General features: G+C 45.1%; 1 protein-coding gene across 1 annotated transcript; it reads left to right on the top strand.

Moving 5' to 3' along the window:
* The first annotated feature begins 397 nt into the window (after positions 1 to 397).
* On the top strand, positions 398 to 6,468 carry Yae1 (YAE1 maturation factor of ABCE1). Its single transcript, XM_048339441.1, has 3 exons — positions 398 to 554; positions 3,086 to 3,207; positions 5,678 to 6,468. The coding sequence occupies exons 1-3, from the start codon at positions 426 to 428 to the stop codon at positions 6,105 to 6,107; spliced, it is 681 nt and encodes a 226-aa protein (XP_048195398.1). The 5' UTR covers positions 398 to 425; the 3' UTR covers positions 6,108 to 6,468.
* Positions 6,469 to 14,733: the final 8,265 nt, after the last annotated feature.

Here is a 14,733-nt window from a genome sequence, read left to right as displayed (position 1 = left end):
CAGCTCCCGGCATTGACACCGCGCTCTTCCCGCGCAGCCTTCCCCACGCTCCCCACCCCACCGCCAAGGCTTTGGGGTCCGGATCAGGCAGATTCGGCGGCTCCCGGCCCCAACGCGGGGCGCAGGCTGACGCAGCTCCGGCGGTCACGCAAACCACGGGGACGCCGCAGCAGGACTAGTTTGCAGTCTGCATCCGGCTGGTGTGGGGCGGCCCCAAACTCCACCGGCTCAGAGCTGCCAAGCGAGTCCTTCCGGCTCACGGCAGCAGGCAGCGACCCCACGCATGCCCACCGCAGGCGGCCGCGCCGGAGCCCTAGGCCCGGAGCGCGTGCGCAGTCAGACCCAGAGGCCGGCTCGCGGCCTGCCGTGGCCCCGCCCTTGTACCGGAAATGCTCGCCAGAGGCGCTTCCGGCGGTCCCGCAGTGATGTCGTGGGTTCGAGCGCAGCCCGTAGCCTGTGGCCCCGGGGAGTCGGAGGATGTGTTCGACGAGGAAGCAGACGAGTCGGTGCTGCTGCGGCGGGAATGGCGGAGCCACATGCAAAGACGAGTCAAGGTAAAGTTCGGGGAGAGGTTCAGGGTGGCAGGGTGGGGAGAGGGGACGGGGTGCGGAGAGAGTGGATCGGAGGTTGGGCGAGCGGATCGGAATTCGGAGAGGGGACGGGGTGCGGGGAGAGTGGATCGGGGCTGGGGAGAGGGGACCGGGTGCGGGGAGAGCGGATCCGGGCTGGGGAGAGGGGACCGGGATGTGAGAGTGGCCGCTGGCCCGTGGCCTCCGGGATCCCGCGGATCGGGTGCGGGGTGGAGGCCGCCTGGCCGGCCTGCGCACCGCGTTAGGAGGAGCGGAAATCTGAAGAGTTGCGCCCAGGGCGGCGCGGGTGGCGTGGAGGCCGTAGGAGAGACCCCGGCGTCCGGTTGTGTGGGACTGGTGATTGGAGGTGACTCACCTATTGGGCTGCAGTAGGAAAAACTCTTATGAAACACTGGAGGGTCTGAATCGGTTGTTTTCTTGGACTCGCTCATTACTCCTCTCATCCAGCCAAGGTGAATGACCAGGTGAAGCACGCAGAATTTAGTCCTGGGTGAGGCTGAATCGTGTGATCTGCATCCAACCATTAAATTCCTCCTAAAGCTTCAGTTCTGGCTGACGCCTGGGCCCTTAGTAGAGTGCCTGCCTGTCAAAAGCGAGGGCCTGTGTGCAAACCCCAATACACACACACACACACACACACACACACACACACACACGTTTCTACCATTGCTAAGGCCTGTACTCCCAGCCACTTGAGCATCTGAGATCTGAGGATTGCAGTTTAAAGCCAGCCTGTGCAGAAGACCATTAGACTTTATCTCCAATTAACCAGCAAAAAGCTGGAAATAGAGCTGTAGCTCAAATGATAGCACCTTTGCCTTTAGTGAAAAAAGCTACAAAAGAACTTGAGGTCCTCAGACCTGAGTGCAAGACCAACTACTGGTATATTCACACACACACACACACACACGAAGCTGCCCTTATTTAACATTTCAGTAAAATAATATTTACTTACTCTAGTAACTATGTGGTCTGTTACAAAATGCTCTGTGGGAAACAGGCTAGACCTGCAAGTGCTGAGCATCCTTTGAGTTTTAAATTGTATTTTTGCCAGACCTGGGACTTGAATTCAGGGCCCACTGTCCCTGAGCTTTTTGATTCAAGGGTAGTTCTCTATCACTTGAGACACAGCTTCCCTTAAGGGAACAGGTTTGGGAATGTGGCTAAGTGGTAGAGTGCTTGGCTAGAGTGCATGAAGCCCTGGGTTTGATTCCTCAGTACCACATAAACAGAAAAGGCTGGGAGTGGTGTTCTGGTTCAAGTGGCAGAGTGCTATCTGTGAGCAAAAAAAAAAAAAAAAGTCAGGGACAGTGCCCAGGCTCAAGCCCCAGGACTGGCAGTACCAAAAAAAAAAAAGGGGGATTAAGGGAACAAAGTCATTTTAGAGGAAATGAAGCAGCAGAATAAACAAGGAAACCGAGGCATGGGGGAGGCAACTCGGAAATGTGGTATTTAGAAACGTAGAAATGCTATCTTTTGCTTCAGGCAGAGACAACAGCATGCTGTCATTCCTGAGGGATGTTTTCCTAAGGGACCCAGAAAAAGCCTACTTCCCCAAACTTCAGCCACTTCTAGCTGCAAAAGGCTGATAGTAGGGCTCTTCCTCATCTCAAAGATGAGGGTCTGTTTTTATGACAGGATGCATTTTTACCTGGAAACTCAGGAAATAACACCAGGTGTGGCAAAGACAAAGCACCTATCTTTGCATAACCTGGTAAGCCAGACCCCCAGCCTTTACCCTATAAATAACCCAGTAGCTCAAGGGGCTGGGTGTCTCCTGATGTGTGTGCCCCTCTTGGTGTCTCTTTCTCTCCTTGCATGTCCCTCTGCCTGTTTGTCTCTCTCTCTCTCTCTCTCTCTCTCTCTCTCTCTCTCTCTATGCTAGCACTCACACTCTGCTAGAGTGTGTACTGCCCTTCTGTTTGTTTGCTTACCTGCCTGTTTACTTACTCAATAAAGCTCTGCCCAGTTTTCTTACCATTGTGTCTTGTCCAAAAATTCTTACTCTGCAATGAAAGTCAAGGACCCGAAGTGAAGACTTCCTACATTTAAAGGGAAGCTTCATTAAACCTCACCTCCGTCTGTGACACTATGAGTGCTTAAACACTTTGCAGGCAAAGAATCTCACCTGCCCAGGCTGGCTTAGAACCACAATCCTCAGGTCTTAGCCTCCTGAGTAGGTAGGATTACAGACATGAGCCACTGGTGCCTGGCCCATTGTCTTATGAATGATGCTAATACAAAAAAAAAAAATCTTTTAAACCCCTCTATACAGCATCTTAATAATAACAATACAGTTCTTAAAAAAGAACTCTTAAAGAGAGAGAAGGAAAGATGAGTCAACAGTAAACATTCAGGAGAAACATAATCAGCCTTGGTTTTGTGCCTATGCCAAATAAGTTTGCTAACACTATAAAGGATGGTTTCATCATTCTCTGAATTGGTTCCATGCCTTTCTAGTTCACGATCTTTTCAGCTTTGGTTCTTCTTCCCAGGAAGGCTACAGAGATGGCGTAGATGCTGGCAAAGCAGTTGCTCTTCAGCAAGGCTTCAACCAAGGTTACAAGGAAGGTGCAGAAGTCATTGTAAACTATGGACAACTTAGAGGAACACTGAGGTAACTTGAAAAACTAAATCATCTTCACCTCAGTATTACTGCTAAATGTTTATGAAAGTAATATGGAACAACAAAAGGTTTTGAAAGTTCTTTTCCAGCCCCAATATTGGAAGGTGGAAATTATAAAGCTCGCTTGAGCAAAAAGTTCACAAGACATCAGCTCAGCCAATCAGTGGGGAGTGGTGCAAGCACCTGTCATTCCAGTTTGCCAGGCACATGCTGGTGGGGGGAGGTGGGTGCGGGAAGTGGGGGCCTTCATTCCAGGCCACCCCAGCATGGGAAAAAAAATTAGAGAACAGGAGAATTGTACTCATGACCTGACTTACGGAATTGTAACCCCTCTGTGTAACACTTTAATGTAACAACAAAATTTTATTTTTCAAAATCCAAGAAACTCCAGCTGAACAGAAAATGCCAAATATGCTGTTACAATGCCTATTATCCTAGCTACAGTGAAAAGCATAAATAGGGAATCATGGGACTGGGAACATGGCTTAGTAGTAAAGTGCTTGCCTAGCATGCATAAAGCCCTAGGTTCAATTCCTCAGTACCACATAAACAGAAAAGGCCAGAAATGGTGCTGTGGCTCAAATGGTAGAGTGCTAGCCTTGAGCACACAGAGGCTCGGGGACAGCCCAGGACTGAGTTCAAGCCCTAGGACTGGCAAAAATAAATAAATAAATAAATAAACAGGGAATCATGGTCCACTGTGGCCCCAGCAAAAGCTCAGCCCTATCTCCAAAGTAACTAGATCAAAAGTGCTAGAGTGAGCCAGGCACCAGTGGCTCATGCATGTAATCCTAGCTACTCAGGAGGCTGAGATCTGAGGATCGCAGTTCAAAGCCAGCCCATTCAGGAAAAAGCTGGAGTAGTGGTTTAAGCACTAGAGCACCTGCCTACCAAGGGTGAAGTCCTGAGTTCAAATACCAGGATTGCCAAAATAATCATAACAATAATAAAGTGCTTTTCCTGGTGTTGATTTCTGTGCTTCAGAGCATAAAATAATACTGTCTTTAAAAAGTCAAAGTAATGGGCTGGGGGGCTGGGGATATAGCCTAGTGGCAAGAGTGCCTGCCTCGGATACATGAGGCCCTAGGTTCGATTCCCCAGCACCACATATACAGAAAATGGCCAGAAGCGGCGCTGTGGCTCAAGTGGCAGAGTGCTAGCCTTGAGCGGGAAGAAGCCAGGGACAGTGCTCAGGCCCTGAGTCCAAGGCCCAGGACTGGCCAAAAAAAAAAAAAAAAAAGTAATGGGCTGGGAATATGGCTTAGTGGCAAAAGTGCTCATCTCATATACATGAAGCCCTGGGTTCGATTTCTCAGTACCACATATATAGAAAAAGCTAAAGGTGGCGCTGTGGCTCAAGTGGCAGAGTGCTAGCCTTAAGCAAAAAGAGGCCAGGGACAGTGCTCAGTCCCTGAGTTCAAGCCCCATTACTGGCACAAAAAAAAAAAAGTCAAAGTCATGATTAGTTCATTTCCTTTGATATATGAACCAGACATTTTCCTTTGCAGAGAAAGGTAGGACATTGCCCAAAAAGAAATGTACTCTTGGTTTTGCTCTTGTGGCTCTGCCTATAATCCTAGCTACTCAGGAGGCTGAGATCTAATTAGCACAGTTCATAGCCAACCCAGGCAGGAAAGTCCATGAGACTCTTGTCTCCATTTAACAACCAGAAAATGGGAAGTGGAGCTGTGGATCACAGTGAGCAAAAGAGCTCAGGGACAGTGCTCAGGCCCTGAGTTCAAGCTCCACAACCAACCAAAAATATATTTTTTTTTCTTTACCTGACTTACATAACTGTAACTTTTTGTACATCACCTTTGTTTTGTTTTGTTTTTTGCCAGTCCTGGGGCTTGAACTCAGGGCCTGAGCACTGTCCCTGGCTTCTTTTTGCTCAAGGCTAGCACTCTACCACTTGAGCCACAGCGCTACTTCCGGCTTTTTCTATATATGTGGTGCTATGGAATGAAACCCAGGGCTTCATGTATACGCGGTGAGCACTTTACCACTAGGCCATATTCCCGCCCCTGAACATCACCTTTATAATAATATTTTAAATTCTTTTAAGGTAAGAAAGTGAATAACTGAACTACCACCTTTCTCTGATGAAAAGGTCTTTGGGTTTCGAATAAATCTTGTAGGACCTGCACATGAGGCAGAGCCCAGTAAGTCAGCCCTTTAGACTAGACACACATTGTACAAGAAAGAGTTACTTGGGCTGGGAATGTGGCTTAGTGGTAGTATGGATGAAGCCCTGGGTTCAATTCCTCAATACCACATAAACAGAAAAAACCAGAAGTGGCATTGTGGCTCAAGTGGTAGAGCAAAGCTCAGGGACAGTGCCCAGGCCCTGAGTTCAAGCCCCAGGACTGGCCAAAAAAAATGGAGGGGTCCTTTCAGCATCAACCATTCTAAAATCCCACAGTTACTTTCCTCCTTAACTCTCGTTTCTGCTTCCACTCAGTGCTTTGCTCTCCTGGTGCCATCTGCACACTCACAGTGTGATTTGGATCAATAAAATACATACTCTTCTGGACGCACTTGGCCAGTGTGAAGCATGTGTACTGCAGCGCCTGAAGGCCGTGGCTGCCAGGCCCCAGGTGGGAGACTTACTAGACTCAATGGAGCGTATGGATCTTGGTCACGCCATTCAAGCTGAGGAAAGGATTGCTGAAGTTACAGATGCAAGACTGTGTGAATATGGTGCTGAGTTGAACCAAAATGTTGACAAGACTGCTGAGGGGGTAGAGCACTCACATTTGGAATGCTGCAGGACACAAGGGCACCCACTTCCAGAACCTCCAAGCCTCACATGGGTTTTGGAACAGACAGCCAGTTTAGTGAGACAGCTGGGAGTACCAGTTGATATATTACAGCACCTCAAACAACTGTAAATGCCATCTTCCTTTTTCTAGTCAAAGAGTTTCCCAAGGAGGCAGCCATGAGCATTGAGCACTTCACCTCTAGGGACCCTCCTGCAGGTTTAAAATGTCCTCCACAGGAGCACAATTAAACTAATATAACCTTTTTCCATAGTGCAATTTATCATAGTGTAAGATATGCTCAGGAAATTCTAGTTATTGTCATTTTCAAATTTCTGATCAAGCTCTAGCAATTTTAGATCATTGGCAAATGAGAATTAAATATTTTATCCAAACTAACACTACTTCTTGTTTGTGTCAACATCAAGTGATCCAAAACCTCCTCACCAGCTAGTCAGACCAGAGCTGCCAAAAACAACACAAATAGGAGCCAGGCACAGGTGGCTCTCACAAAGCCAGCAGTGGAACTGGATCAAATGGTAGAGTGCCAGCCTTGAGTAGTAATATTAGAATATAATGTTAAGGCCTGAAAGACAAAAAAAACTATGTGTCAGTATTGTTTGACTTAAAGTTTATTACAGGAACTACAGAAAATAAAAAAATGGAGCTAGGCCTGTTGTAAACCTAACCATTCAGGAAACTCAGATCTGAGGGTAACTGTTCAAAGTCTCTGGAGGCAGGAAAGTCTGTGTGGCTTTTATTTCCAATTAAACACCAGAAACCCAGAAGTGGTACTATGGCTCAAAGTAGTAGGATGCTAGTCTTGAGCAAAACAGCTCCGCGACAGTGCCCAAGCCCTGAGTTCAACCCCTACAACCAACAAAAAGAAAAAGAAAAAAATGGAAATAGTTTAATTAGCAAGTTACTAGTTTCTAGCAGGATTCCTGGTATGTGATCTTGCTAACAATAAGAAGGCTGGTGGGGCTGCAGATATGGCCTAGTGGCAAGAGTGCTTGCCTCATACATGAAGCCGTGGGTTCAATTCCCCAGCACCCACATATGCAGAAAATGGCCAGAAGTGGTGCTCTGGCTCAAGTCGTAGAGTGCTAGCCTTGAGCAAAAAGAAGCCAGGGACAGTGCTCAGGCCCTGAGTCCAAGCCTCAGGACTGGCAAAGAAAATAAATAAAAAATTTTAAAAAAGAAGGCTGGTCACCCGAGGCTTGCACCTATACAGTAATCCTAGCTACACAGGAGGCCAAGATCTGAAGATCACAGTTCAAAACTAGCTCAAGCAGGAAAAAGGCTCTACCTCCAACTAAGCATTGAAAAGGCAGAAGTGGAGCTGTTGCTCACATGGAAGAGTGCTAGCCTTAAATGGGAAAAAAAAAATGTAATAAGAGTTTAAGCCCAGGACTAGCATACACAGACACATGCACAAAACTAAATTGAACCAAACTGAACTCTTCTCAAACTCTTGAGATGTTTTGCCCATCTCTTTTTTTTTTTCTTTTTCTTTTTTTGCCAGTCCTGGGCCTTGGACTCAGGGCCTGAGCACTGTCCCTGGGTTCTTTTTGCTCAAGGCTAGCACTCTGCCACTTGAGTCACGGCGCCACTTCTGGCCATTTTCTGTATATGTGGTGCTGGGGAATTGAACCCAGGGCTTCATGTATATGAGGCAAGCGCTCTTGTCACTAGGCTATATCCCCAGCCCCTTGCCCATCTCTTAGGAGGATACCTTGCTAATCTTTGTGGCAAGGTGTCTTGATCTTTCACATGTTCCTATTCAACTCAAAAACAGTTAGCTCTCCACTTTCTGCTTTATATTTGCCAGAAAGAGCCAGAAGTCCTTAATGTAGTAAATACTTCATTGTCTCATCCTGTAGATCATCTGATCCTTTTGGAAAAAGGGCCAGAAAAGTGAACATGAGAACTACCTGCAGATTCTGTTTACACAAGTAAAGCCATGCCTTACCATCCTGTTTGTGAGATAGTTGAGTTTGTTTAATGCCGCTAGGTGGGGCTAGTGGACCCTGATGTCAGAACTGCATGAGTCTCATTCCTAGCTTAAGCGACCTTTAGAATTCACTTGTCAAAGGACAAGAAGGTACTAAGGTCTCAAGGGATGCCACATTGAATTTTTCATATTAAGCAGGTGAGGGTTTTCTAGGTTTGTCCAGAAACAAGAAGCCAGCTAGTCTAGTGGCTCATGCCTATAATCCTAGCCACTCAGAAGTTGAGATCTGAGGATTGTGGTTCAGAGCCAGCCTGGGCAGAAAAGTCTTATGAGACTCTTATCTCAAACTAACCACAAAAGACCAGAAGTGGAGCTGTGGCTCAAGTGATAGAAGTGTTATCCTTCAGCAAACAACCTCAGGCACAGGGCTGGGAATATGGCCTAGTGGTAGAGTACTTGCCTTGTATACATGAAGCACAAGGTTCCATTCCTCAGCACCACATATATAGAAAAGGCCAGGAGTGGCACTGTGGCTCAAGTGGTAGAGTGCTAGCCTTGACCAAAACAAAGCCAGGGACAGTGCTCAGGCCCTGAGTTCAAGCCCTAGGGGCAGCCAAAAAAAAAAAAAAAAAGTGCTTCAAAGCTCTGAAGCCTAAGTGGATGGAGTTTCAAAAATGCCAGTGCAGACAGGTCTGTCAGATTCTTATCTCCAATTAACTAGCAAAATGCCAGACATAGTTGTAGCTCAAGTGATAGAGTGATTGGGAGCTTAGGGATAATACCACTTTCTAAAAACTAAAAATAGGCCTTCCTTGTGACCCCCATAAACAACTGTTGAACATATATCCAAAGAAAAGTAAATCAATAAACAAGAAAGATACTTGTATCCCTATGTTTATTTTAGCCAGAGTGCTGACAACAGTTGAGTGGATAAATAAGACCGTGGTGTATAAATGCATTCACAAACCATTTTATCCATCCATATCTGTGTGTATATATTTTTACACACACATATGGTAGGGAACATTAACATCTATTATTACCCAGCTACAAAGAAAAATGAACTGTTAACAGGCAAATGGAGGAAGCCAAGCTGAAAAAAGATTGTATGTTTTTGTTCACATGTGAAACCTAGACCTAAAAGACACATACTCATGTATACATAATTTTATATATATGGAGAAACAGGACATGAGGTTAACTAAGGGACTACTTGGGAGAGGAAGGGGAAGATGAAAGGGAAAAAGAATGAATAATTTTGAGATACACTGAAACTGAAAGCATAAAGAACCTCAATGAAAACTTTTGATCAAGAAGAGGTTGAAAAGAGAAATAGGCTCTATTGTGGAGTGGGTACTAGCAGGAAAAGATTGGGCTACAGAAGGGATCAAGATTGTCTTAAGTAGATTGGCTGTACCAAATTAAACAATGAAACTGGTTGGAATTGTTTTAGGAGTTGGGTAGGGGTGTGAGGGAGAGTGATGGGGGTAGGGGGGCGTTGATAGGGATACGGGATACATGAGCAGGACTGTCCCAACAGACACCTGCCCATGCATAACCAATGCATGCTAACAAAAACATGTTTCCCTATGGAATTTTTTATTCTTTTGCCAGTCCTGGGGCATGAACCCAGGGCCTAGGCACTGTTCCTGAGCTTCTTTTGCTAGCACTCTACCACTTTGAATCACAGTGCCACTTCTGGCTTTTTCTGTTTATGTGGTACTGAGGAATCAAACCCAGGGCTCCTGTCCCTGAGCTCTTTTGCTCTTTTAGTACTCTACCATTTTGAGCCACAGCACCACTTCCAGTTTTCTGGTAGTTAATTGGAGATAAGTGTCTCATGGACTTTCCTGCCTGAGCTGGCTTTGAACCACAATCCTCAGATCTCAGGCTCTTGAGTAGCTAGGATTACAAGCGTGATTTACCAACACCTACCAACAGGAGACTTGTTGGCAATAAAATACCCAAAAGAAAAGAAAGATCCAGATGTGGAGCTTTAGCTCAGGTGGTAGAACACTAACTTTGAGCAAAAAAGCTCAGGGACAGTTCCCAGGTCCTGAATTCAAACCCCAGGACCAACACAAAAATAAAAACGAAGCATAGATTTTTTAACCAATCAGCTATAGTGGATTTTACTGCTAAGGAGTTGATAATGAAAAGAAAATTTGTTTGATGCATTTCAATCCCCAATAATGCCAATTAAACATTTTCATTTGAAACTACTTTGCTCTTCCATTCAGGATGCCAAATAATGTATTATTAAACAGTGATTTTAATCTTCCTGTGAGCGCCTTTCAGGTTGATAGGGTGTCTGGAATCCAGCACAGTGTTCATTGGCACCCGCCTCACTTGTCAGCCCAGAGAACAAAGGAGGGGCCTTGGGGAAAAGTGGCAGCAGCTCTGAGGTCAGGGATAGGATCCATTTTCACTGGGCTACTACAAGGCCTCTGCCCCCTGTGTGTGAACATGATACCTCTGGCTGCCCTTGTCCCCAAGGAAGGAACGAGGGGGCAATTAGCTGATGGCAGATGGTATTCAGTTGATGGAATGATTGGAGAAGCAGACCAAAAACAACAACAAAAAAATCAAGCTGTGTACCAAATCAGAATGCTCATAATGCTATATCTAGAAAGTCTTGTGCTAAGAATATGATCAAGGGAAATAGGCAATTTATGTGATTTTTTTAATGGTTAGATTGAAGCCAGGCATGTTGGCTCACACCTGTAATCTGAGGTATTTGAAAGAGAAATATTGGAAGGACTGCAGTTCATGACCAGTCAAAGACCCCATCATATTAGAAAAAGCTAGAGTTGGTGGGGCAAGCATGCTACCCCAGCTATGGTGAGAAATATAAACAGAAAGATTATTATCCAAGCTGCCTGGGAAGAAAGAAAGATTCTAAAGCTGGGTGGTGGGGGCTCATGCCTGTAAGCCTAGTTACTCAGGAGACTGAGTTCTGAGGATCATGGTTCAAAGCCAGCCCAGGCAGGAAAGTCTGTGAGACCATCTCCAATTACCAAAAAGTTGGCTCAAGTGGTACAGTGCTAGCTTTGAGTAAAAAAGCTCACAGATGGTGCCCAGGCCCTGAGTTCAAGCCCCAGGACTTGTACACACACACACACACGCACGCACGCACGCACACACACAAAGTTAAGTAAATCTAACTCACTCAGAAATGTTACATACTTGTTACAAGTTATAGCTATAAAGGACTGTAGAAAGAAGGAAAATGTTTATAGAAGGCATTTAAATAAGTCACTACAAGCTGGTCACTGGTGCTCACCCCTATAATCCTAGCTACTTAGGAGGTTGAGAGATCTAAGGTTCGAAGTTCAAAGTCAGCTGGGGCAGGGAAGTCCATGAAACTTTTCTCCAATGAACCACCAGAAAACTGGAAGTGGAGCTGTGGCTCAGAGTGGTAGAGTACTAATCTTGAGTACAAAAGCTCAGGGACAGTGCCCAAATCCTGAGTTCAAGCCCCAGAACTGACACAAAAAAAAAGCCACAGACTAGTGCTGAACAGGAAAATACCTGAAACTCTTACCTCCAATTAATGATGGGAAAAGCCAGAAGTGGTGCTATAGCTTATATGGTAAAGTGTTTACCTTGAGCAAAAGGAGCTTAGGGACAGTGCCAAGGCCCAGAACTCAAGCCACATAATTGACAGGGAAAAAAAAGTCACAGTGAAACTTCCCCCTAATGTATGCTAGTAATAAAAATGAAAACCAAAAAATGTGTACAAAGATTTCCCTACCTGGGCACTGGTGGCTCACCCTGTAATCACAGTTTGAAACCAACCCTGGCAGGAAAGTCCATGAGACTTATCTTAAATTAACCACCAGGAAACTTGAAGTGCTGCTGTGGCTTAAAGTGTTAGAGTACCTACCTACCTTGAGCAAATGGAGTTCAGGGACAGCTCTCAGGCCCTGAGTTCAAGCCTCATGACCAACCAAAAAAGAAAAAAAAGATTATCCCAGCTCCCCTGGTCGCTCACACTTAATTCTAGCTACTCAAGAGGCTGAGATCTGAGAATTGAGGTTCAAAGCCAGCCTGGGCAGGAAAATCTAGGAGACTCCTACACCTAATTAACCACCAAAAAGCTGGAAGTGGGGCTGTGACTCAAGTGGTAGAGCACTAGCCTTGAACAAAAAAGCTCAGGGACAGTGCTCATGCTGAATTCCAGCCCAGAACCAGACTAAAATCATTTTAACTAAATTCAGTCTTTCACACTCATATGTTCCAAGAATTGTTTCCTTTCTTCCTGTGCAGGTTGAACTTCTGTATTTAAATTCCCATTCCTCCTAACTACTGCTAATAAAATGATAATCCATTTTGATCACTTATTGCCTTTATGTTTTCCATAATTAAAGATAATTTACTTAAGTACCTGACATCTCCATTACAAAATAGGTTCCTGTTTCCCAGGAGGCCCATCAGGATAATTCCTAGGAATGGCAGCCGAGTCTCAGAGCAGCTGCCAGCAGCCAGCATTTAGGGAACTGAAGCCTAATTTCAGGAAGTTCTGATTCCCAGACAAGTCACTCAGCACCCCCGAGACCAGGGCTATGACTCGCCAGAAGCAGAAGTCCTTCTCTAAACCGTAGGACAAAGGAAGAAAACACCTGATAGGTCACTAATTAAATGTGAGTGTGCTGGCTTTTACAGCACTTGTTTGGAGAAGTAGAGGAATTCAGAGCACAGAGAAAGCCAGGCTCATGCCTGTAATCCTAGCTACTCAGGAGACTGAGACCTGAGAATCCAGGTTGGAAGCAAGCCCAGGCAAGAAAATCTGTGACACTCTTATCTCCAATCACCAAAAAGCCAGAAGTGGAGCTGTGGCACTAGCCTTGAGCAAAAGCGCTCAGGGACATCATGAGGCCCTAAGTTTAAGCTCCAAGGCTGGTGTGTGCGCGTGTGTGTGCATGCGCACACACACACAGTACAGAGTAGTTTCAATTCAACATGTATGAGTACAGTGTATCTTTATTAGTGTCATCCCTTCCATCATTCTACATATATACACGGTTTATTTTCTTAAATTAAGAAAAATATCCCCAGATACAACTGTTAAAATAAGATGCCAAGGTAGACTGAGATAGCCTCCTCCAGGTATCAATATGGACTCAAAAACAAAAGTAAAACTTCTGTAAACATGTTTTCATTATTTTGTTTATTTTTTTCTATACCCCTACAATGTTCCCCATCAAAATGAGATTTTTTTTTTTCCTTTAGGAACAACCTGTTTGCTTGTTTGTTTAGTGCCAGTTCTGGGGCTTGAACTTAGGGCACTGAAAGCTGAAACTCTACCACTGGAAGTGGAGCTGTGGCTCAGAGTGGTAGAGTACTAATCTTGCCACTTCTGGCTTTTCCTGTTTATGTGGTGCTGAGGAATAGATCCTAGGGCTTCATGTATACTAGGCAAGCACTTTACCACTAGGCCATATTCCCAGCCCCAAGACTGTGAGATTCTTATCTCCATTTAACCTCCAAAAAGCTAGAAATAGAGATATGGCTTAAGTGGTAGAATTCCAGACTTAAAAAAAAAAAAAAAAAAAAGCTAAGGGACAATAACCAGATTCTGAGTACCAGCACACAAAAAAGTTTGTAGATAAAGAAGACCAAACAGTAACAGAAGTTTCATTCATTAATTTCACTCAAGTCAGTGTTGTATAATCACCTTATTGCTTTTTTGGGGGGAGAGAGGATGTTGATCATGGGGCCTGAACTCTGGGACTGTTCCCTGAGCTTCTTTTTGCACTCTACCACCTTGAGCCACAGCTGTACTTCTGGTTTCGTGGTGGTTAATTGGAGATAAGAATCTCATGAACTTACTTATCTGGATTGGCTTCAAACGCAATCCTCAGATCTCAGCCTCCAGAGTAGTTAGGATTACAGGCGTGCGCCACCAGTACCTGACTGACCTTTAGTGCTATTACAAAAATACCATAAAAGTTTTATAGAACTAACCTTTTATTTTTTGCCAGTCCTGGGGCTTGAACTCTGGGCCTGAGCACTGTCCCTGGCTTCTTTTGGCTCAAGGCTAGCTAGCACTCTACCACTTGAGCCACAGTGCCACTTCTGGCTTTTTCTGTTTATGTGGTGCTGAGGAATCAAACCCAGGGCTTTATGCATGCTAGGCAAGCACTCAACTGCTAAGCCACATTCCCAGCCCAGGACTAACTTTTTTTTTTTTTTTTTGGCCAGTCCTGGGGCTTGGACTCAGGGCCTGAGCACTGTCCCTGGCTTCTTCCCGCTCAAGGCTAGCACTCTGCCACTTGAGCCACAGCGCCGCTTCTGGCCGTTTTCTGTATATGTGGTGCTGGGGAATCGAACCTAGGGCCTCGTGTATCCGAGGCAGGCACTCTTGCCACTAGGCTATATCCCCAGCCCCAGGACTAACATTTTTGATCATGGTTGTATTTGCTTTTCATTTGTAAGGGGTACTGGTGAAAAACTTTACAACTATAAAAAATAGTCGACTTTCTTTAACTTTTTTTTTTGTGCTGAAACCTATTTGAATTAAGTAGGCACTTCAGTAGAGCATTAGGTAGATCTGACATTGACAGGAACAGAGAAAAGTTTGATATATTTTCATGATAAACCTAACTTTGATACAAAGCAAAACAAAAAAACATCAAGAAAGTGACTGTATGTTGAAGACAGCCAAGAGTTGGGAATGTAGCTCAGTGGTAAAGTGTTTGGTTAGCATGCACAAAACCCTGCACCAAACCACAACACTGCACACAAACTAAATACCACACACAAACCTATGGATACTAAATGAAGGAATGAATCATGGGAAAA

This window comes from Perognathus longimembris, chromosome 2 (genome assembly GCF_023159225.1).
Source record: "Perognathus longimembris pacificus isolate PPM17 chromosome 2, ASM2315922v1, whole genome shotgun sequence".
NCBI lineage: Eukaryota > Metazoa > Chordata > Mammalia > Rodentia > Heteromyidae > Perognathus > Perognathus longimembris.
Note: the sequence above shows the minus strand (reverse complement) of the source record. Positions and strands in the feature narration are given on the sequence as shown.